The following is a 23333-nucleotide window of genomic DNA, read 5'->3' on the forward strand; positions in this document are numbered from 1 at the left end:
CACAGTGAAAACGGTACAACAAAAATCACATAACATCTTTGTTGCTTTATACCCCAGTGCCCACATCTTACTGGACATTGCAAACATTTAAGATTGATGTGTGGCATCACTGAGGTAATATAACCACTGAGTTATTGAAAGAACACTTGAAATGACTGAATGAGAATAGCAATTTTAAAGATGCTATAGCTACTAACAAGACATGTTCAGTCTGTGTCACAGATATCTGATTATTACCAAAGAGTAAAATAGTAAAATAGCACATTTTGCCCCGATTGCATTATAATGTGTTATAAATATGCTTGTAATGTGTTATACAGCAGACATTCATTTTAGGTTCTTCTGGCATTTAGTTGAAGTTAAGCTGGATTCCTTTAATAGTAGCAGAATAGTGGCTTCCTATGTCATGGGAAATGCCAGAGGAAAAGAGATTGTTTTGGCCATTTACTGATGGGACTATGTCAGGGTTCAGCTCCTTCAACAATGAGGATTGTGATTTTAAATGTCATTGCCAGCGTGAAGCAGCATTCCTGCAATGTGGTCCAACTGGGTCAAGAAGCATTGTGTTCTCGTCATCTGCAGAAAATACATAGCGATAACAATGGGCACTGAGTGTAGACAGAAGCCTATCGTGCATATGACATTGGCTATCTCTACTTTCCCCCAACAAGAAGAAAAAGACTGAAATATATTAACATTTCATAGTCTATAATTTGGCACTTCTTTCCTTACACATCAGTATGCCAATATGAAGAGCAGAAAATTATTTCTGAAATGTCATTTTAGCAGACATACAATGCACAAAATTGAACTTAATTGAATAAAATATCAACTTTTCAAATGAGCTGCTGCCTCTTGCAATGTTCTTGGAAGAAGACAACTGCTGAACTACTTTCAAAAGTGAACATTTGAATACTGGTACACAACTGTTTTCCATATTCAGACACAGAAAAACACCAGAAGTACAATTCAGTTACAGTTTACATCGATTTGCCTGACTGCCCTTGAATAATATAAATCAATTATCTGTGAAACATTTACTGAACTTGAAAAATATTGAGCGATAACTGTTATTTGTGTCAGCCTTAGCGTCTGACTTAGACAAGTTTGATGTAAGTCCTAACAGTGCACTCACTGATAATGTTGGATTTCAGAAACCTCAAATATCAAATATATATGAATCCCTGATATTGGTTATTTGCATATAAAAACCTTTCTGCTCCAGAAAGAAGATTCACTTGCACTACTGACAGACGCTGCATCTGCAAAGTGCTATCAAACTCCTCAAGTATTCTGCATTGTGGAGTAAATTATTAGATTATAATTAAAAGAGTTCATTATTAAGAACAAACATGATGTTTTTATATTTGGCAGACTGACCTTAAAAGTCTTCAAACATACTTTTGAAATAGGTTATTTATCATGTAACATGCAAAAGTTTACTTGTACCTTCACCATAAACTGCAATTCTCATAAAATCAAAGAAAATATAAGTAGAGTGTTGTTGGATAATTACCGTTGACTATAGTAAATGCCTCACATCTACAACCCCTGCTAGAGAGAAGATGCTGAAGAAAATAGAAGCACATAACAGGATCAATATCTATTTCATGCTTCTGTAGTACCATTGGCACTGCACAATTTATTGGTGCAACAACTTAATTTTGATCAGCTGTGTGTGTATAAGTGGATATTAAGGTGAGTTTGGTCATTTAGAGGCTAACGGTGCCCATGGATTTTATGTTACACTCAGGAAAATAACACAGAGTAATTTTATCATGAGTACAGCTCCAGCTCAGCAGGGGCCTAATGTTTTCCGGGACAACACACTGTACTGTAGTGCTCTTGATTCGCTCCCTCATTGCAGGGCTACAGTGTAGCACACTTTGAAACATTTTGTATGATTATAGAACAATGAATTATAAAACATTGTTGCTGCATATGTTTAAATACAGTATGCATTTATACCACTAATATCGTTGCAGATTCACCACCCACTCCCTCTGCCCTAGGGATGCTAGCACTATGTAGAACATTTGCAGACTGCTGAAAAGATGACATGAATATGTAATCTGTGCATCAGTATATAAGATACTTTTTCAGTCATTGTGGTCATTTTCAAAAAGAATGCCCTGTTGTATAATTAATCCAGGTACAATGCATGGCAGAGTTTAAATCTGAAACCTTAAAGCTTTAAGCATTCATTGATTTTTTTGGCCACTTTGGGGTGGAGGAACAAGCTTAAAACACAATATCTGATATCACTTTATAAAGTTGGTATGGTGTTAGCAAACAGTTTCCTGTTTACACATCTGGCAGACATGGACCAATAAAGAATTCATTTGGAGTCATTTTTCTGGACACCTAACAATGTAAGTTCAAAATCCACTCATCTCTGTTATGCCTGGCTAGTTCAGGAGCACAGAAGGGAGGTTCACACACCAACCATTTAAGTAAACAAGTAATTTACTGAAGATAACAGCAGTCAGTGATGAGGGGTGAGTGTTGGATGCTATGGGACTGTGGGTGCTAACCTAAAACTATCTGTAACAGGAACAATGGATAACCTAAACACAATCAGACCAAAAAACACCAAAAAACAAACCAAACAAAACCAAGTTGGGCGCCTTAAAGGCACGAGCCTTCCAGGAGGCCTTCCTGGTAGTCCAACAATGTAATAAATCCTTGAAAACTTTATGTCCAAATTCATTGCAAGGGTCTAACAACCAAAACTAGTCCATTTGTTTTAGTTTAGGTGGACCACCCCAACAAGTGGAGTGGGTGTTAAAGGGTTAAAGATATAGAGACATCAGGCCTTTGCTATTTATATGCAAGGGATCGTTGTTTTTGTTCTTTCGAAAACTCCTGCTTGTTATTTTAATGCTAATGCCTCTTTTGAAGAATTACATGGTGCTCTGCAAAATGAGACAGTTGTCCTCCTGGTTTTCTGAAACCTTTTCAAATCGCATTAGAATTAGGCAAACTAAAAAATGTGTATGATCCATCAAAAAGGCTGTTATTCTTCCTAACATTTTTAAGATTTCTACTTAACAATAGCAGTATACTTGTCTAAATGTACCCACCTTCCAATGACAAAGCAGTTGACTTTCTTGTTAACCTCTCTTAACATATGGATTATGTTTGTGTCTATGGCCCATATGTGTCGGTGGTCAGCATTAGACTGAGTGGAACAAAGGAAGGCAGCATCACTGTTCAGTGGCTCGATACTTAGCAGTTATCAGAAGCACTGCCAAGGTCTGCGAAACCGCACAGCCGTTCACATTTCACTATATGACATTCGCCTACTGAGGGATGATGGGAAGGAAGCAGCCACCGTGACGGTGAGGGATGAAGGACACACGCTGGTGCAAGAATATCATTTCCATCAGTGTCACTAAGACAACTACAGGTTTCACCTAGATTTTATTTACAGTCTACTGAAAACAATGACGTGGGATAGGAAATCATTTAATTGCAGCCAGGTTTATTCTTTACTCACCACATGAGGTACTTTATACTGTATTACAGTGATTCCCAAGTCTGACGTACACACAGCCCTGTCAGATGAACTGAAGAACAATTTTATCAACACCACGCATCATGTTCCAAATGTCTTCATTTGAATTGATTTTAAACTGGATGTCATTTAACACTATTAATTATATAAGGCTCTGACCTTCTTACTCAGAATCCGTTATTTTGTCTTTTAACTTCCTATCTACACTGGAAGTGGGAATGTGTTGCATTGTGTAGATGGACATCTGCTAGGCTACTTGTGATCAGCTTGCGCCTACATTTGAGCAATTTGACCAGTTTTATAATATAACGACTGACAGAGCTGGAAGAAAATGAGAGACTTTCTTCTACAGCAGTCTTAGCAGCGCTAATGAGATCAGTTCTTACTCTTATAACAGTCATGGTGACTGGTCAATGTGTTGGTATTTGTGTTTTATTATGTGTTTATAACAATATGATATCATAATATTTCTTCATCCAAACACAATCACATTCTCATCTGCTCAGTTACACTATTACACTCCAGTCCAGTGTTTCTATGACATGTGCTTATTATGTAACAACCTAATTATTCCAAATTATGTTATCAGTTAAATATATATCTTATATTACATAGTTGGGTGAAAAGATGTGTTTTAATTCATGTTGATAAATCAGATGGTTTAGTGATCGTGAAGAAGGCAATTAATGTTAAGAACTTATTTGCCTCACTCTACTGATATGTTAGCATCAGAGCTCATGAAAATGTTCACCATAGAAAGTTAGCTAAAAGTAATGGATGAACAGCTGAAATAGTTAGCTAAAAGTTAACAGTTGTAATAGTTAGCTAAAAGTAATTGATAAACAGTTAGCCTAAATAGTTAGCTAAAAGTAAGGGATAAACAGCTGAAATAGTTAGCTAAAAGAAATGGATAAATGGTTGAAATAGTTAGCTAAAGGTAATGGGTAAATGGCGGAAATAGTTTGCTAAAAGTATTTAACAGTTGAAATAGTTAGCTATAAGTAATGGAAAAATGGTTGAAATAGTTAGCTAAAAGTAAATGGTTGAATAGCTAGTAATTAACAGTTGCAATAGTTGGCTAAAAGTAATGAAAAGATGGTTGAAATATGTCAACTATTATAACTGTTAACTTTTAGCTAACTATTTTAGCTGTTTATCCATTACTTTTAGCTAACTGTTTAGGCTAACTGTTTATCCATTACTTTTTATGACTGTTTTATGACTCTATTCCCATCATTTATGTGTTAGTTTTAGCTGTTTCAACTACTCTCAATCGCAACACATAGTGTGCAGGTGTTACAGCTGACTCAATATGTGGATATTATTTTTCAAATGAAAAAGTAATTTCTATTTTTTCAAAGTAGTGGAGCTACCCTACAACCAGCCAACTTACCTACTCTACGATGTACCGCCTGGCACTACTGAAGTACCCCTTGGGGTAGTACTCCTGGTTGGAAATCACTGTTGAATTATGCCAAGCTGGTGAAAAACTGTGAAATGCAGAATGACATCTACTCATTATTAGAGACTCATGATAATAATAATAATGATACAATATGTACAATATATAATAAGTAGCCATGAGACACTCAGTCAGTTGTTACTATAAACAAACCAAATATGCTGCACCATTATGATTGCATGCACATTGTGAAAAGTCATTAATAGATGTTTTTGCACTACTGCCAAACAGTCTTTTCCACAGGTGACCAATTACTGTTCGTGTTGTGAAGAACTCAGGTCCATTAGAACAGAAAGCACAACAAAAGAAGAAAAAATTGGTCTGTAGATATCAAGCAAGACACTGAAGATCAGTTTGATTCATTGACATTTTTTTTCTAATTTTTTCGAATCTGCCAGCCCTGTAGGCTTTCTGTGGGGGGAAAAAGAGAGGTATTTCTTAGATTTTAATATCTGTTGTCTGTTTGAAAGACATATTGTTGGTTTAAAAAATATAGTTTTGACTTGAATTGATTTTCCGGCTTTAAATCATGTAATCCTGGGCGAGAAATCACAGGCTGTTTATTCATGCCCTGAATAAAAATGACCATGCATACAATTCTACATTCAAGCAAAACTATACTTTCTATTGGGGACTATAATCAAATAGTACATTGAAAAACATATCATTAACGTAGGACTTGAATCAACACACAAGGGGGTTGATTGCTGTCTCTAATGATACTACTGTGGCACACATGCATTCAATCATTTAGATGCCTGCTCTAATATATATTTTAGATGAATAAAATTGTTAAATATGAAAATATTTGAATGGATTCACAGTGCCAAACATAATTTCAACATCATTCAACATGGCATCAAAGCTGCATTCATCCAAAACAAAAATGCAAGGACGACATCTGTGAATAAAGTTAGTGACACCGAACGTTGTAAGTTTTCTTCTGGAAAAGGCCATTGTAGAGGCCAGGTATAAATGCATCAGTAATTCAGCACCAGATGTCTCATATTTGACCTCATACTAAAATTCATTCCCTTGTGTTGTACCAAGTTCGAAAGAGAGATGAGAATGGATACTTGAAAGAAGGTAGATTTGTAAAAAAAAAAAAAAAAAAAAAAAAATCATCACAGGCAGCTATAAAGAGGGAAACCAGAATCTGATTGGTACAGAATCCCAGCAATAAAGATACACCCATTTTCTATGTTGAGTGAATGTGTATTATGATTGTACAGTGAATGGTTTTAATACCCCAAACCAAAACTGTAATCTCCCCCACAAGCATATAAAACATATTCAGATTTTGAAAACAGCTCTAAAATGTGTTTTTCATATTCTTTAATACTAAATCTTAAGCCATAGACCTCTTTCTGCATCAAAAATGGTTGAATAATCCACCATGTCCCATATACAATGACCTATGTTGCTTTACAAAGTGCTAGTGCATTTTGCAAAAGGTTGTACATGTACTGTGCTTCTTAGTGGGGTGCTCTTAGCAGCAGCAGTACATTAAAACCCTGATTTTCACATTACTGCTATGATTAGTATTATTTTTGCATAATTTTCTGGCTGTTAAATCAATTATGGAGGTCTCTAATCAACAGCACACGCCTGCAGGTACACTGGTGGGGATCTGTGAAAATAATGTGGAGTGATTAGAGGAGGTGCACACTATATAAAAATGAAACAACTATTTAGTACACTCGGCATGTATTCACTGATAGAGGTGTTGTACAAAATATCAGACACACCTCAGAATGACAATCAAGCTGTTAGTCCCATCAAAAACTGAACATTTTGAGCTTTTGCCATTGTGCCCATGACAACCATAGGCTTTGTTGGACATGTAATGACACAGCCTGAGAATTATATCACAGTAGACACAAAGGAAATCCATTTGCTTCATAGGACAAGTGGAATAAGAGTGTTTCACATTTCATTGTGTGAGATGGGTTGCATAATACATCTTCAGCTGTGATAAGGAGCTGTTGTGATGGGCTTCGGTCAGGTCTGTTTTTTTTCCCAGTGTTTGGGGAATGTTTTACTTTTGTCCCTGGTATTAGCTCAGCTGTCTGCTGTGAGGCTGCTTTTGAATCTGTACATACAGAGTTGTGTGTATGTATGTTTCAATGCAATCTATAATTTTCTGATTTGCCACTATTATAGCAATAGTTCAACATTTTGGGAAATATACTTATTCGCTTTCTTTCTGAGAGTTGAATGAGAAGATCAATACTTTGTACGAAGTTGGAGCCAGGAGGCAATTAGCCTAGCTTGGCATAAAGACTGGAAGCAGGGGAAAACTAGCTAGCATGGCTCTCAAAATTACACTTAACAGGTCTCTAAATCTTAATAACTAACAGGTTTAATCTTGTTTGTTAAAACAGAAATGCGAAAGCAACAATTTGTGGTCTTAGGGGGAGTTACAGTACATGTTGTAACTATTTCTTGACGAACAACAGTTAATCTATTCACCAAACACTTCTGCCCAGCAAAGGGCTGGTTGCCTGGAAACTTCACTCTGACATCAATACGCAAAACCATTGCGCCCGGATTGTTGTTCGGCAAGATAGAGTTATACTACATAACTCCCTGAGGCTCACAATTTGTCGTTTTTACATCACTGTTTATGTACAGATTAAACAAATGAGATACAATGTGTTAATAAGTCAGCTTTAGAGGTGTTTGTAGGCATATTTTTGAACTTTGGAGACAGCCAGGCTAGCTGTTTCCCCCGGTTCCAGTCTTCCAGGGACAGTTCACCCCAAAATCGAAAATACATATTTTTCCTCTTAGTGCTATTTATCCATCTAGATTGTTTTGGTGTGCGTTGCCGAGTTTTTGAAATGCATTTTTTTGGCGCTTTAAGCACCACAAGCCGAGTGCCACATAATCACATAATATTCAAAAAATGCAGACATCTCTATAGCCGATATCTCCAAAACTAAGCAAATCACACCAAAACAATCTAGATGGATAAATAGCACTACAGGTAAGAGGAAAAACATTTTTGATTTTGGGGTGAGCTGTCCCTTTAAGTTAGGATAATCACCTCCTGGCTCCAGCTTTATACTTAACACACAGACATGAAAGTAGTATCAATCTTCTCATCTAACTCTCTGAAAGAAAGCAAATAAGCTTATTAGGAAATGTTTGCATGACTGTTTCTTTCATAATTACATATATAATTTGCAAAAAGCTTTTTTTCTTTCCTGTTTAAAATCCTAAAAAAGTTGAACTATTCCTTTAAATTAGATTTATCTGCATGCTCACATGTACAGCAAATTATTGCAATACCTTATCTCTGTATTAATATATGTCAAAGAGGTTTGTCAAATTTACAGCAATTGCAAATGGTAAGTTTGTCACCATCGAAACAGATTAAATGCGTTTCTAATTAAGTGTTTTACGTCACTTAACATACTGGCATTGGAGTGATGCTATATAGTGCCTATGACTGGCAGTATTATTAATAAAATACAGTTTTTTGATGGGGAACATGTCCTTCAGTTGTGTTTCTTATTGAGTTCTCAAATAACTATGGCATGGAATACAACTGAGGGATACAACCATAAAAACTGAAATAGCAGTCATTTTAAAAGATTATTGACATGTTTTTGAATGTGAATCAATATGGCTCTCTGACTGGGTACGAAGAAGATTATTTGGCGTTCAAAACACATTTCCAATAGCACTCTCCTATCTTAGTCCACAAGTAGCTCTGAAAGCACATCTGATACTACAGTGCTTAGCAGCAGAGGGAAAGAATAAAGAGTTTATGAGCCATGTTCCTCTCACAGACTGACCTCTACAGTGACTGAAAGCCTCAGTCTCTCTATAAAAACATATCTTTCACACTCACCTGCTACATTTCATGGGTTGAAGGCAAGCATAAGAAAACAGAGAAAAACAATAAGCTTTTAAGATACAGTTTGACTATAGAATTAGCAGAACCGCTGTGTTAAAGCGACTGGTGACCTTGTAAGAAAATAAACATTCAATCTTTTAAAATACATTTTATTATGTAGAAACCGAAGACAAAATGTACAATATTCACATTAGAATGGTTGTTACAGACCGATGTTAATGGAATTAATTCCAAATTTCAGGCAATGGAAATGTTAATTCCTTGTTCTGGTGTTGCAACAAATAAGTAGAAAAACCACAACATGTTAACATCAAGGAATACAATGCTATGGTAGAAATGTTTAAAAAGACTTGAACTGAATTCAAAATGAACCTCTTTAAACAAAGCCACCCACCCACATCCACTCACACATATGGGTAATGACAATGCAGTTTCAGGTTCGGTTTAGGTCTAATTCTAATGGGATCTGCAACAGGGTCCACAAAACAACTGTACTTCACAGTGAAAGTTAGCTTCATTATATTTACACAAAACACTGACAAAACACACAAAACAAAACCTAAAGAAAAGAATAAATGCAAAATATGAATCACTGTCTTATTCCATATCGTTAGTTGCCACTATGTGCTGCACAGTCTCAGCCTCTTTTGTGAGGATTAAGATGAACTGTCATACTAACCATTTCTGATACTGTTAGCCACTTACTAATTATTTTTAAAGGGTGGATTTGGAGACAGAAGGGAATGGTTCAGCTGTTATTTTCCCTTTAATTATTACTGTCCATCCCATCTCAATGTCATACAATCAATCTCTGAGAGGCTGATTGTGATCCAGGTTTCCCTCAGCAACCACTAACTGAGGCTCTCCCCTCTTTTGAAGACCACATGATAATCTGATGCTTCAAATCATTGCACCAAGGTGATTTCCTTTAATGTCTTTTATTAAGTCCATCAACATACTGTTTCATGTTAGAACACAATTAAAACCTCTTAGCAGTGGATCTCGTAGGCAACCTGTGATCCGAAGAGGAGGCTTTGACTGAGGAAGAGCTCTTCTGGGTCTGTTGTTAAGGGTCCCTCTCCTCCATCTGCTGGGTTTCTGCGAAGCCCCATTCCCCCTGATTTGGTCAGTGTCTGCACCATTTCGTGGTCCAGGAGAGCCTCCTTCATACCCCTCTGCTGGACGAACCCGCTCATCATGGGACACCTGGATGAAGTGGAGCCCAAGACAGGCTTGGTTCTGTTGAGTACGTACATCTCATGACCGTGGTCGTCGCGGTACTCCTCCAGCTGCGCAAAGGTGGTGGGTCCGTCAGAATAGTCGTTCACATAGAGGATGCTCTCTTCCTTGCTGGTACAGTAGGAGCCTCCTTCCTCTTTGCGGCACTGCTGGTGACGCGTGTAGATCATGATCAAGAGGAGAACAGCAGTGAGCGCCAGCAAGGAGATCCCAACAGCAATGGCGGTCTGCGTAGCAGGGCCCAGAGCATTGAAGTCCATGCTGTCCTGTTCATAGAGGGGCTCCTGGCTAACATCCAGAACCTCTGGCTGATAGAAGGAGTTAGATGAAGAGGAAACAAAGGAGTGTGTGTTGAAACGAGGCCAGAACTGCGATGAATATGAAGAAGAGGACATGTTGACAGCCAGATGAAAGGTAACTCTAGCTACACCACCAGGGTTCCAGGCTTCACACTCATAGCGCCCAGCATGCGCTACAGTCACATTGCTGAGGAACAGCATACCACTGCCCATGTCCGGATCAAAGCTGTCCCTCTCGCCACCCTCCTCAGTCCCACGCACAAGCCCCTGGATTCCTCCAACACCTCCAACCTTGATTCCTCCACTGCTGGGCAGGGCTGTCACCACTCCTCCAGTCCCAGGCCTGAAGAGTTCACCATTGGGTCCCAGCTCTTGAACCAGGCCTCGAGGTGATAACTGGGGCTTGCCGTGGGAGGCTTTCTTCCAGGTCACCTGAGGCTGAGGGTAGCCCGAGGCCTGGCAGGAGACTCGGAGGCTCTCCCCTAGTCGCACAGTCAGGTGACTGGGCTCGAGCTGCACCACCGGGGGGATGCAGACCAGGCTGTTGGGAGCCACCTCCACCAGGCTGAGGTGGGAGAGGCGAGGTGGTTCAGAGCACATCAGCCGACGCTGTTCGGCAGAGCTCAACAGACGCTGTCCGTCTTCGCTAATCCAGGTTCTCAGCCAGCCCAGAGCACAATCACAGCGCCATGGGTTTTCTGCAGATGAGGAATGGAAGCAGACAAGGGAAACATACATAAAACAAGTGTATGGTTTTGTCAGCTGCTGTTTCCAAGGTCAAGAATTAACTTTGAAACATCAATATGGCAGAGAATACCTTAAAGTGCTAAAAAAAAATGGAAATTTGAACATCTACAACTCCATGAAAACTGAGCAATCTCCAACTGTCAATGACGATAAGGAGATGGAGGTGATATTCTTTGATAAACACATATATTTTGCTTATGATAAATAAAAACATTTTTTTTTGCTCTTTTGGCGCCATTGCAGGAATAATTGTCCTGGTTAGGAGGTTCCTTTTTCAGAGGCTCTTCCTTCAATTTATTCTTTCAAATTATGTTTGAGGTATGTAAACTGTGTTTAAGGGCACTTAATTTTCATTGAAAAGAGTCTGATGGGTTGTGGCTGTGGCAGTGCATTCTCTTGCAGACATAAGAATGGTTGTTGCAGACTGATGTTAATGGAATTAATTCCGCTACTGATTCAATCTCAGGCAATAGAAATGTTAATTCCTTGTTCTAGTGTTGCAACAAATAAGTAGAAAAACCACGGCATGTTAACATCAAGGAATACAATGCTATTGTAGAAATGTTAAAAAAGACTTGCTGAATTCAAAGTGAACCTCTTTAAACAAATCCACCCACCTACATCCACTCACACATATGGGTAATGACAGTGCAGTTTCAGGTTCAGTTTAGGTCTGATTCTAATGGGATCTTCACAGTGAAAGTTAGCTTCATTATATTTACACAAAACACTGACAAAACACACAAAACCGAAAGAAAAGAAGTGGCGGTGGCAGTGCATTCTCAGGCAGTGTCAGTTGTTCAAAATTGTGTTATGGGAGCATTTTTCAAGGCACTTTGACTTAAATTCAATCTTGGAGAATTATGCAATATTACAGTAAGACATAATGTACTCTAGGAATTCAGTCCTAGCTCTGCCTACCTGTGACACGGAGCACCTGCAGGCTGACGAGCGGTTTGAGGGATGAGGCTCCCAGGGTGCGGAGGTGATTTCTGCTGAGGTCCAGCAGGGCTAGAGATGACAAGCCAGACAGAGCTTGTTCTGCTAGCAGCTCTATGCTGTTTTCCTGCAGGTGGAGTTCCTGCAGACGCTGCAGACAGCAAAAAGACATAAAGCAGAGGAAGGAAAATGTGAAACGCGCAAGTTAAGAAGAGGAAAAGAAACGTCAAATGTAAAGACAGGATGACTCAATTCCACCTGACTCAGTCTGTACTGTATTACTGTATAGTAGGGATTAGTCAGACAGCCATGAATTGGATTTACAGTTGCAGACGTCATTCCATATAATCCATAAAAAAGCATGGGGTAAGGTTTTTGGAACGCTTAAAAGAAAATGAGCATTAAACATTGCTGTCCATCTATCCATTTATCCATCCATCCATCTATTCATTCCTTTATCTCAGCTCACCAACCTGCAGTCCCCTGAAGGTGTAGTCCTGCACTCGAGTGATCTGGTTTCCGGCGAGGTACAGGATCCGTAGGTGCTCCAGACCCCGAAACATGTCGGGGGTGACCAGGTGGATGAGGTTGCCATTGAGGGCCAGCTCCAGCAGCTGCCCCTGGCTGAGAAACGCCCCAGGCTCCAGGGCTGAGATGCTATTATTCTGAAGGTAGAGGTAATGGAGGCTGCTGAGCTGAGTCAGGTCCTGAAGACGGATCTGCACTATAGCGTTGTCCTGGAGGAAGATAGTCTGCAGGGGAGACAGAGCAAATGAAATTAGTAGAGTGATCACAAATTGATTGCATTAGAGACACAGAGGAGGGGATGTGATGTTTGAATTGATGTTTTGTTTTGTACAAGAAAGTGAGCGTGGCCTGTTGCAATGCTGTGCTCACTGGGTAGAAGAATGTATTAACCATGGAGAGATTACATTAACAACGGGGCTGCTTTGAGAGCTATCTGTACTCACCGGGCTGTGCAGAGCTTTGGATATATATTAATGTGTGCAATATAAACAATGTGGAATGAGCTAGTTCAGGGTCATGATAATAATGACTCTGACAATATTGGTTGTGCAGCATTTTTGCCTTTTTAGTGGTTCAGTTCTTTTTGGCAAATGTTGCAGAAATCACAGAGCCTTGTCAGCAAACATCTTCAAACAAAAAAATGTTTGAGTGATTGGAGCTACACGAGAGTGTGTGTTTGATCCATAATGCATGGCTGTTTGCTTGATTGCATTCATTGGTGATTTTTTCAAAGAAGCAAACAAGGGCCATGAGGTAAAGTACGATCGACGAGATAGACCTGCTGATTGAGGTTAATGGAACCATTTATCCGGAACATGCTTCCCATTAATATTCATGAGCTGCAGTAATGCTGGGGGGCCTGAACCCAAGTGGAAAAGATGGTGTAATGTTAAACATCTTCTCAACAGATGATCAGAGGGTGTGTGGGAGTCACTTTCTGAGCAAGAATGAATAATTACACAGCCAATAGCGCTGCCCCTCCCTCAGGCTTACATCAAAGAGGGTCACAGCGAATTGATTAACCACAATCATTTCAGGGTAATAAGAATGGATCAGAGAGGGAGTCAAAACCAGTGATGCGGGAGAAGGGGTCAGCTGCAATGCACTGGCAGCTAGTGCCCTAACTTATTGTCGATTGGCCAGCTGACCTCGGTGACAGACGGGGCACCCTGTGGAATTTCTTTGATCCCAAGAGATCCGCACTCCATTGTGAGGCTGTAGCAGCGACAGCCGGAGGGGCATCCCAGAGATGGTCGAGGGATGCAGGCCAGGATGATCAGGGCGAGTCTGGAGAACCACAAGAGGGCCATGGTGGTTTTACAGTAGACCCTCAGAGACAAAATCTGGGGAGAGAAGGGGGAAGAAAGAGAGGAAAGTAAGCATCAATCACTCAACTCAGTTACAACAACAACAACCCTTTTTCCTTCACGGTAATATATTTCATCCTCAAAGCAAAGATTGACAGTGGCTGCAGATATGTTGTATAAGCAGATGACTGTGAAATGGCAAGGGAGAATTGATAAAGGCAGAATAAGTGTATCTCCTCATCCCTGCCTGTTTTCCATTCAACTGTGTCTATTCAGTGGAATTGCAGCAGCTTCTATTATGGGCTTAAATTAATTAAAGATGTGATAAAAGATGTGCAGGTTGCCTCAAGGACCTTTCTCTTGTCTTTTTAATGCATGCACAAACACACTCATACTCTCCCTCTATTATTGTCTCTCTCTTTGTCTTACAAAGACACACACTCATGTGCAAATGTACAGCAAAGAGACAGAGGCTCCGTTTTGACCCCTATAATCTCAGAAACCAGTTCTAATCATCTGATCATAAACATCAGCGTTGGCTGCTTGCTGCACCTTACAGCAATATCTTCCTTTGATATAACCCCATCACTGAGCAACTCATCCGTGCACTTTTTTTTATTTCTATACAGACCGGAGGGGATTTATTGTTCCGCTCGACTGTTCACATCAAAACGACCTCAGACTTGCTGTCCAACATTGTGTAGCCCAGCAGTGAAGATACTGCAGGGTTGGAGATATAATACATGTCGAAATGTCACACTGAGCCCGTCATTCTGCTCCAGTGACAGCAGGTAGATTTATTGTGCTTTGCTGAGCCGCCTGCCTCGTTCTAGAGAATCTTCTTCCAGTAGAGAAGCAGACATCTCACTGATCCAATCTAAAGTCTCATATTGTTATAAAACATTCATGTGCACCCCGGCCGTGTCTCCATATCCCATTAAGCTTGTCTGTCATGTGAAATTTCTAGTTTGCTTAAGATTGCAGAATCACCCAGACAGATAATTGATAGCATTTACATCTCGCTTTGAATGATTTGGAGATCATCTAGTTTATTAATTATTAGAATGCACACAGATCTCATTACAGCTAAGTGATGAAAGGGTCCATACAAAATGTGACTGATAAATATTCCGTTTGCAGGCTGTTTGAAATGTTCTGTCAGATTGATACCAAGCGTGTTTCATTTGTAGTGTTATAATCCAGACCAGTAATTTAATACCTAAGTGCAAAAGCACTAGGATCACTATTTCAGTGGCTGAGAAGTCTTTCTCAGTGCAGCCACATTGCATTAAGCAAATGAGCAATGAACTGGATTTTAATGACATGTTTGATTTAGAGTGCATTTACGAGGATAGCCAGTTAGATTAATACAATGTGACCCACATAAGCTGTTCAATCTTCTTCTCTCAGCAAAAACAGAGAGAGACACTTATTAACAAAAGCATGCCATTTCCTCTCTAGAAACTCTCCAAACAAGCGTGGAGAGAAATTATGCATTTCTATTGTTGGGGAGAGAAAGCACATAAATTGAATTTTGAATAAGGCCTTGGTCTGTCATTGAGCTTTTGTTACTTCTCATAGTGAGAGATGACTTTTAAATAGCTTTGACTTGCTTGAAAAGTGTGAGAAGGGAACCAGAGAGGAACACACTCGCTTGCCCTCGGCTAATAATACACACAGAACAGGATGCACAGTCTGATATTTGTTGTGAGAATATGAGCCCAACATCAATGCAAATGACACCCTGCCAGGTAGAGAAAATAGCTTATGCATTTTTCTGCTCATTTCGGTGTTACTCTGTCTTTAAAAAGCCTGAGCGGCAATTGTGGCACGCATTCAGTGTTCGGAAGAGGCTGATGAGATGTAGAGACAAGGATAACCTATGGAGTTATCAGGGTCTGCAAACAGAGAGAAGATGATGACAAAAATACAACAGCATTCAGGGAGTGGTTTCTTTAAATAAAGCTGCTTGTCTTACAGTATATGCTCTGCTATTTCAGATTCAGTTTGCCCTCACTGTGCTTGACTCTCATCTTTTGTCATGCTGATGTGGGATTTCACTGGTAAGAGGTCAATTTGTTCATTTCAGTCTCAGTAATCCTCTGCGGAACATGCGTAATCTGCACAATCAGATGCTTGTTAGCTAAGCCGCTCTCGGCACTGTTGACGTTTTCATAGAGGCAGCTGCTTTGTTTGGTTTTAAAAAACGAGGTCAGCAATACATCGCTATTGACTGTGTGAAAATGTGTAAATAGGATGATTAGAGCTTAATGTTGTGTACATAGATTTTAGAGTTAAAGGAGAGCGGCTGGAAAGACCTGCCAGGGTAGATGTCAGTCAACAAATGCCAAAGGAAATCTAATAAACTGCACATCACACAAAGCGTGTTCAGCATTCAGTATCAGCATCTACCTCCTAACATGCATCCACACACTGCGTCTCTGCAAACATTATTTTGCACTGGACTTCAGAACAGATTGGCGTTTGTTTATTTGGGCGTTTCTGAAATTACAGTTGTCTCTTTCTTCTTGACATAGCGGTTTGTTTTCACGCCCCAAACAAATCATCCTCTGCTGAACAATCACAGCCTGGCTGGCCAAACATTTACAGCACCGCAAAATTCGCCGCATTATTTTCTCTTATTTTTTCAAGGAGGGTAGGTGTTGATGTGTCGGAGGTGCAGCAGACAGCCAGAGTGCTGGAGGCACAAGCAAAGTTCATATCCCTGTGCTGCCCGTGGTGCAGGTCGGCCTCTTCCGTTGTTATGGTAACTCTTGAGGTTGTTATGAGGGAAGGTCTGTGCCCGAAGGCCAGGCACAGTTCCTGTGGGCTGGTGTTAGGCAAACAACTCCACCAAAATAGAAGCTGTCATTTCCTGGGGAAAATTGCTCACAGGAACTTGAGCTATGTGATGACCCAGAGCTAAATCGTAAATTCTCTTTTAGTCCAACTCTCTCTTTCTCCAGCTTGACCTTTTTCCCCTCCTTTCCCCTTTCTCCCTTTTTACTCTCCTGCTCCCTTCATGGTTTCTCTGAAAGCTTCCATCATTTTCCCTTTCCCTGTCTCTGACCTCTTTCTTTTCTCATCTCTCGTCCTTCTGCTCTGACTGACAGGTGCTAAATCATTTGTCTCAGAGCATCCTTTTGTCCACAAATAGACTGAGGCCAAGGCACAGGGAGAACACTGTGGCACTAACCCAAGAGTAACACACTGACTTTGAGCGATAGTCTCAAGCATGCACACAAAAACACACACGCACACACACACGCGCGCCCGCGCTCATAAACAAGCAGAGCACGCCTACAAAGTAACACTTGTACACAAGCACTGGCCACCGACATTCAGGGACACACACTCTTACTGGCAGACACACACACACACACACACACACACACACACACAGGAAGACACACACATGCTTATGCACTTGCCAGCATCCAGCAGCAGCCATCATCATTCACAGACACAGACCAAGATACAAACTGGCAGCCATATACGCACACTCACACGTATTTTTGCGTCAGCATTACAGGAAGCTCTGCTCAGTTAATAAGCCTGCATTGATTTCTTTATTTTTCCACTACTACTCTGTCCAGCTGGGCTGATTGATTTTCACCATAAAAGCTGATGTGGGGTGTGTGTGTGTGGATTGGGACTGCATTTGTAAATGTCTGTGTTGAAACAAAGTAAAGCGCATTTTACTTATTGCTGAGATGCTTGTGTGTGTGTGTGTGTGTGTGTATGTGTGTGTGTCACTGTCAAACTCCCTCAAGCAGAATCACCCTCTGAGCAGCGGCACCACTCTGCTACTTCTCCCAGCGGAGCATTCAGTCTAAAACCCTCACTCTGTCTCCCCGTGCTCAAACAAACTCGATAAATCTTTGTTTTTTAAGAGTTCACACGATAAACTGATGTGACAGGTCAGTCTGCGATGTTGTTGGTGGTAATGTAAGCTGGCCAGCAGAAAAGCTCAAAGGTTATTGATATAACCTGCACAGAGGCTCAAAGCAACCCAGAAACTCTGATTTTGTCTGGGGCAATATGATGCTATACAGGCTATAGCTATGGTACCAGTCACACTTCCTCCATGCACAGTGAACAGCAGCACAGTTACTTCAAGCATAAGCAGAATTATTTAGACAAATGAACACATAATGCCTATTAAGGTTCACCACGTTTATTGTGTTGGAAGTCTTGCAGTCCAATTTGATTTGCGACTGATAATTGAGAAGTAAAAGCACAATGGCAACTGTATGACTGAATAATCAATAGCCATTTTCCACACAAGATTTACTTCTACGCACTCACTGTCCAGGAAGGGGGGCAGAGAGAAAGAGACTTTAAACCTCCTTTAGCCTTGTGACTTTCTTTTTTGTTATTCTGTGTTTTTTTTCTTCTAAAATACAGTTCTTCTTCTGCGTGACTAAACAGAGGCAACATTGCAAAAGCTGTGTAAAAAATCAATGACTTCAAAACAACTATTGTGTTACGCACAGAAATCACAAGGATTTTGGAGAGGAATACATTTATACAGATAAAAATTAATATAATACAAAATAGGGTACCACTTTCTAATAAGGCACTTTTAATAAGACATCCCAATTTATGAAACTGCTTGCAGCAGTTTCATAAATTGGGATGTCTACGTGCCTGAATATAATGAGTGACAAAGAAACACACCTTTATTGGTTCTCTAACAATCTGTATATTTATCTCTTTAATACAGTAGTTTGAGGCTTTCATAAATTGCTTATAATGTAGAGAGGATTACTTCTGTAAATTTTGGGCACCACTTTAAATAACACACCCTTAAATAATGATAAATTATTTATAAATAGTAAATAATGGCTTTATCAATGTTTAATAAGTCATTTACTAGAGCTTAATAAATTATATAAGCCAGTTATAAGCCATTATTAAGCATTTTATGGGTTGCCAGGTTATGAAAAATCCCTTTGACTGATTTGACTGCATGAAATTTATCCTCTGGAAATGGGCTGCAGAAGATCTGGACCAAAATCCAGTTATTAACAACGTATTAAGTTTGTATTAATATATTTTTAACATTAGCCTTATTAGAAAATGATATCCAAAATGGACAGGAGTAATCATCTGTGCATCGTTAACAATCTATGATAAGCCCAACTATTAAAGGAATAGTTTAACATTTAACTAATAATACACTTATTCGCTTTGAAGAGAGTTAGATAAGAAGATCCATACCACTCTCATGAATGTCCGTTAATATGAAGCTACAACCAGCAGCCGGCTAGCTTAGCTTAGCATAAAGACCGGAAAAGGGGAAAAAGCTAGCATGGCTCTGTTGAAAGGTATCAAAATCCAGGGGAAAAATAAATGACAAGTTTTACAGGAGGTTGTATTCTGAACTCGCCGCCGTGACTTCCTGGAGTCTTGTTGTCTGTGAGGTTGCCAGGAAACCAGTGGAGATGCCGGAAAGTGGAATTTTCGGTGGCAAGAAAGCAAATAAGCATATTTCCCAAAATGCCAAACTATCCCTTTAAAGTGATAATTATCCACACTTTTAGAAAACCAGTGAAAGTGAATGAGACATCAATCATGGTCTGTGTTTCTATATGGGTGTCTCTGTCACTCATTGTATTCAGGCATTTAGTAAACATGCTGGTTTCGTAAATTTCGTATGAATTGAAATGCAACTGGCAGTGTTTCCTGCTCTTCACATTTCAAAAGAATCTCTGTTTCAACATCACCTGTCTGACACTTACCCTGCGTTTTCCTCATGATTTCTTGTGTCGCATCTTTTCAAATGCCAGTTTTCTCTAGTCTCTCTCGCACACGTACACCTGCACGCTGTCCATTCTAATTGTCTTTGGTTGGTTGATGCAATCGATCAGAGCAATTTCATTCACAGTAGCTTCATCTGACGGGCTGCAGAATTTATGAGTCAGTGGATTATGTCAGAGCAGAATAAGTGGTTTGATTTTTATGTTTCTTTTGCTCCATTTTCATCAATCTGGTTGCACCCCACTGTTCACCCATTCTTATGTGTCACTGACTGGGGGAGTAGGAGTGTGTAGTAATCATGGACGCAAAAGTGGACACGCACACACCAATCACATTTGACGGTTGCTCGGTAGTTTTGCTTCACATTGTAATGGATGGATGAGATCAGACAGGTTGAAAGATGGATGAAGGGGAGTCACATCCTCCTCTATTGAGAGGCAGAACAATCCCCTCCATTTTAATATTTTCAGTATTCACATGAATGAATTTGTATTTGATTCTGTTTTCTTTTAAGCTGTTGCCTTATTGTATTCCCCCCAATGTTCCAGATGGGTGAATCTGAATTGTAAATATTACTCCTTTTTATGGCAGTTCAGTTGAAAGTGCAGGTATTACTCAAGCAGCAATAAAAGTGTGTGTGTGTGTGTGTGTGTGTGTGTGTGTGTGTGTAAAAATGAAATGAATGCTTTGCAATGCTTCGATAACGATTGCTTATCATCCTGCTATATTGCATTTCAGTAATATTGGGTGTGCAGTAGTGTCTGCGGGAGGAGTCATTGAATCCTCATAAATTATGTTTTTTTGTTGCCATGGACGTGACAGCATCTTCTGACTGCAAGTGATGGATGTCAGATGGATGTCAAATTACACTCTGGCATGTAGCCTATATTGTGGTTATCTGGGAAGTCTGGCATATAGACAAGAAATAATGAAACTGTAAAAGCCGTTTTTTTTTTCCCTCTTTTTTTTTTCTCACGCATTTCTTACTTCAGCTGATCTTTGCCGTCTGCCCATATCGTTCTCAAGTGAAGCCAGAATCGGGGATGCTATACAATTACAGCCAAGAGAGATTTCAGTCATCATTGTCTGGCAGACAGTAGCCAATGAAAAATTAAAGATCTCTGCAGGCGTAAGAAGTCAACTTGTCCATACGGATCTGTCCACACAAGACAGAAACCCCACCCTCGGAGTTAAACAAACAAGGTCCTATCCAGGGGGCCCGCTGTTTGGCTCCACACTGCTTCATGTGCAGAATAGCAATTAACCAGAGGGACGTGCATTAAAACTCTGACGTTAAGGAAGAAACTGTGACACTGAGAAGTCAGAAAGAGATAACATGATGGTCTTCCTGTAGGGACAGATAGTATGTAATAGTAAGCTTGTAGTGATCTAATCACACTTTATCTTCCTGGCATCTCCCATAGTGTCACTGTAATATCCCTGCCAGATTCCCGTAGGGTGTGTGCTGTGCTCAGCAGTGATCTTATTGTACTTCATTTTTTTCCATCACAACAGTATCACTTTAATATTCCCATGTGATGTGAATATACATTGGCTCTGCGGTGAAACTGGTTTAGTGTGTCTCTAAGTTGTATTCTCAGATTAAGACAGCTGTTTTAGTGCTGTAGCACTGCAGCACGATGGGACAAACTATAGACAGTTTTAAGTCCCGGGTCACTGCTGTGACGCATTTGTTATGAATTTCTTTTTTTTTAATAAACCACCTTTTGAGTTGGGCATTGATAAGAGAAACAGCGAGACCATTTCGTAACAACAACACAACAGCATAGTTAGTTCGTATTACAGGATATAAGTAGATACAGACTCAGCTGCCAGTTTATTAGGTACACCTCACCAAAACGAATGCAGTCTAAAACAACAGCCCTGCAATGAATGAGTTGTATCAATACATACACTCAGTGTCCACTTTATTAGGTACACCTGTACAGTCTAATGCAATCCAATACAACTGTTCTGCCATAAAGTCTACTGTTATGATGCCTATAATGTTCAGTGTTTGTTGACACTGTCACATAGGTGTTAATTCAATTATATGTTTTAGCAGTGAGATCATAGTGATGGTGTTGTACTGGACTGCATTATATTGAGTGTTTCTAATATTCTGACCCCCTCATGCATGTAAATGGAGAGGACAAAAAAAATCTCTCATCCCAAACATTTCTCAAAATAACGTAGTCCAGGACAACACCGCCTTTAACTATGACCTCAGTAATAAGCATATACAGTAACTGGATTTATACATTTCACATTATGAGCTTCCTAAAGATAGATTTTACAGCAGGGCTGTTGTATTGGACTGCTTGAGATTATACAGGTGTACCTAATAAAAGGGCAACTGAGCATAATATATATATATATCATTTCACTTTAACTTCTTTCAACATGATATAATCCTAGTTACAAAACACATAAGATGTCAGATCCTTTGTTCCACTCTCATACTACAATCTCCCAAAGTACACTGCAGACAGTTCTGTACTTCAATATGCATAAACAAAAACAATCTTCCATTATGTGGTCTTTGGGATTAAATGATATCAAACGTGAGTAGGCTACGTGATCCTAAATTCTGCCTACATAACTGGGGTCCCTGACAAACAACATTTGAGAACCTCTGTGTTACTATCCGGAGCGCACACTGTCCCCCTTTTCCCCAACACACAACTGCGACCTACCGTTTCCCTGCGTGCGTGGACTTGATCTTGGCAGCGGTCTCCTCACTTGCTCGGGCGACTTGGAACACAAAAATATATATATATATATATATATATATATATATATATATATATATATATATATATATATATTTAAAAAGAGATGAATCCCACTTCAAATCACTGCAGATAGATGAGCCATTGTTTCCCTCCCTCCGCTCTGTTCGCTTTTTCCACTCGCTCCTGACTGGGCAGCGGTTTAGAGTCCACACAGGCTGAGCTCGTCCATTGATGCTGAGAGCCGGAGGAAGCTGCTCGCATCTGCCTGGACGTCAGCGCTAAGGGTGGCCGACTTAGACTCTTATCTCCCTCCTCTGATATTGTTCTGCGGCTTTGATTCGTTTTCCCTTTTTTCCCCTAGCTTTTCCCTCAACGCGGATGTTGTCTTCCAATAGTGACCCACTCCTCTAATTATCCCTGCTTGAGCTGACTCCCTCCCCTCTCTCTCTCTCTCTCTCTCTCTCTCTCTCTTTCTCTCTCTCTCTCTTTCTCTCTCTGTGGATGACTGAGAGAAAGAGGTAGAGAGAGGGAAGGGGGTGGTGGTGGTGGTGTGTGTGTGTGTGTGTTTGTTGGGGGGTTCTATAATCTCGTTCATTCACTTTCAAAACATAAATTCGGTGGTCTCATCACTGCCCGGAACCGGTTGTTACATTTCACTTTAAGTGTAATTAAATGAACCAGGATGAGCAGCGTCACTTTATTGTGAAACAACACATTTGTAGGGACATTTGCAGAGTGATTTCAGCACCACGGACAGCGGCCTTGGCTTTTATTATGAAAGGTTACGGCCGTGAGATTTGATCCTCCACGCTCTGCCACGGGCAGAGTGACGCTCGTCGTTATATTTCCTGCAGTGGCAACTGGCGGGAATAAGTGTGGGAAAGCGTGGAGGGGCTGAGTTGAAAAAGTGTCATTTCTGCCGAGCCAAGGGC

The 23333-nt window shown here is 40.1% G+C and overlaps 1 protein-coding gene across 1 annotated transcript; it reads right to left on the reverse strand.

Moving 5' to 3' along the window:
* Positions 1–8976: 8976 nt before the first annotated feature.
* lrrc24 (leucine rich repeat containing 24) lies at positions 8977–22850 on the reverse strand. The gene is made up of 6 exons (XM_044220136.1): positions 22516–22850; positions 22363–22420; positions 13745–13939; positions 12542–12820; positions 12051–12219; positions 8977–11080 (listed from the first exon to the last, which is right to left on the reverse strand). The coding sequence occupies exons 3-6, from the start codon at positions 13904–13906 to the stop codon at positions 9834–9836; spliced, it is 1857 nt and encodes a 618-aa protein (XP_044076071.1). The 5' UTR covers positions 13907–13939; positions 22363–22420; positions 22516–22850; the 3' UTR covers positions 8977–9833.
* Positions 22851–23333: the final 483 nt, after the last annotated feature.

Source organism: Siniperca chuatsi, linkage group LG13 (assembly GCF_020085105.1).
Source record: "Siniperca chuatsi isolate FFG_IHB_CAS linkage group LG13, ASM2008510v1, whole genome shotgun sequence".
Classification (NCBI taxonomy): domain Eukaryota; kingdom Metazoa; phylum Chordata; class Actinopteri; order Centrarchiformes; family Sinipercidae; genus Siniperca; species Siniperca chuatsi.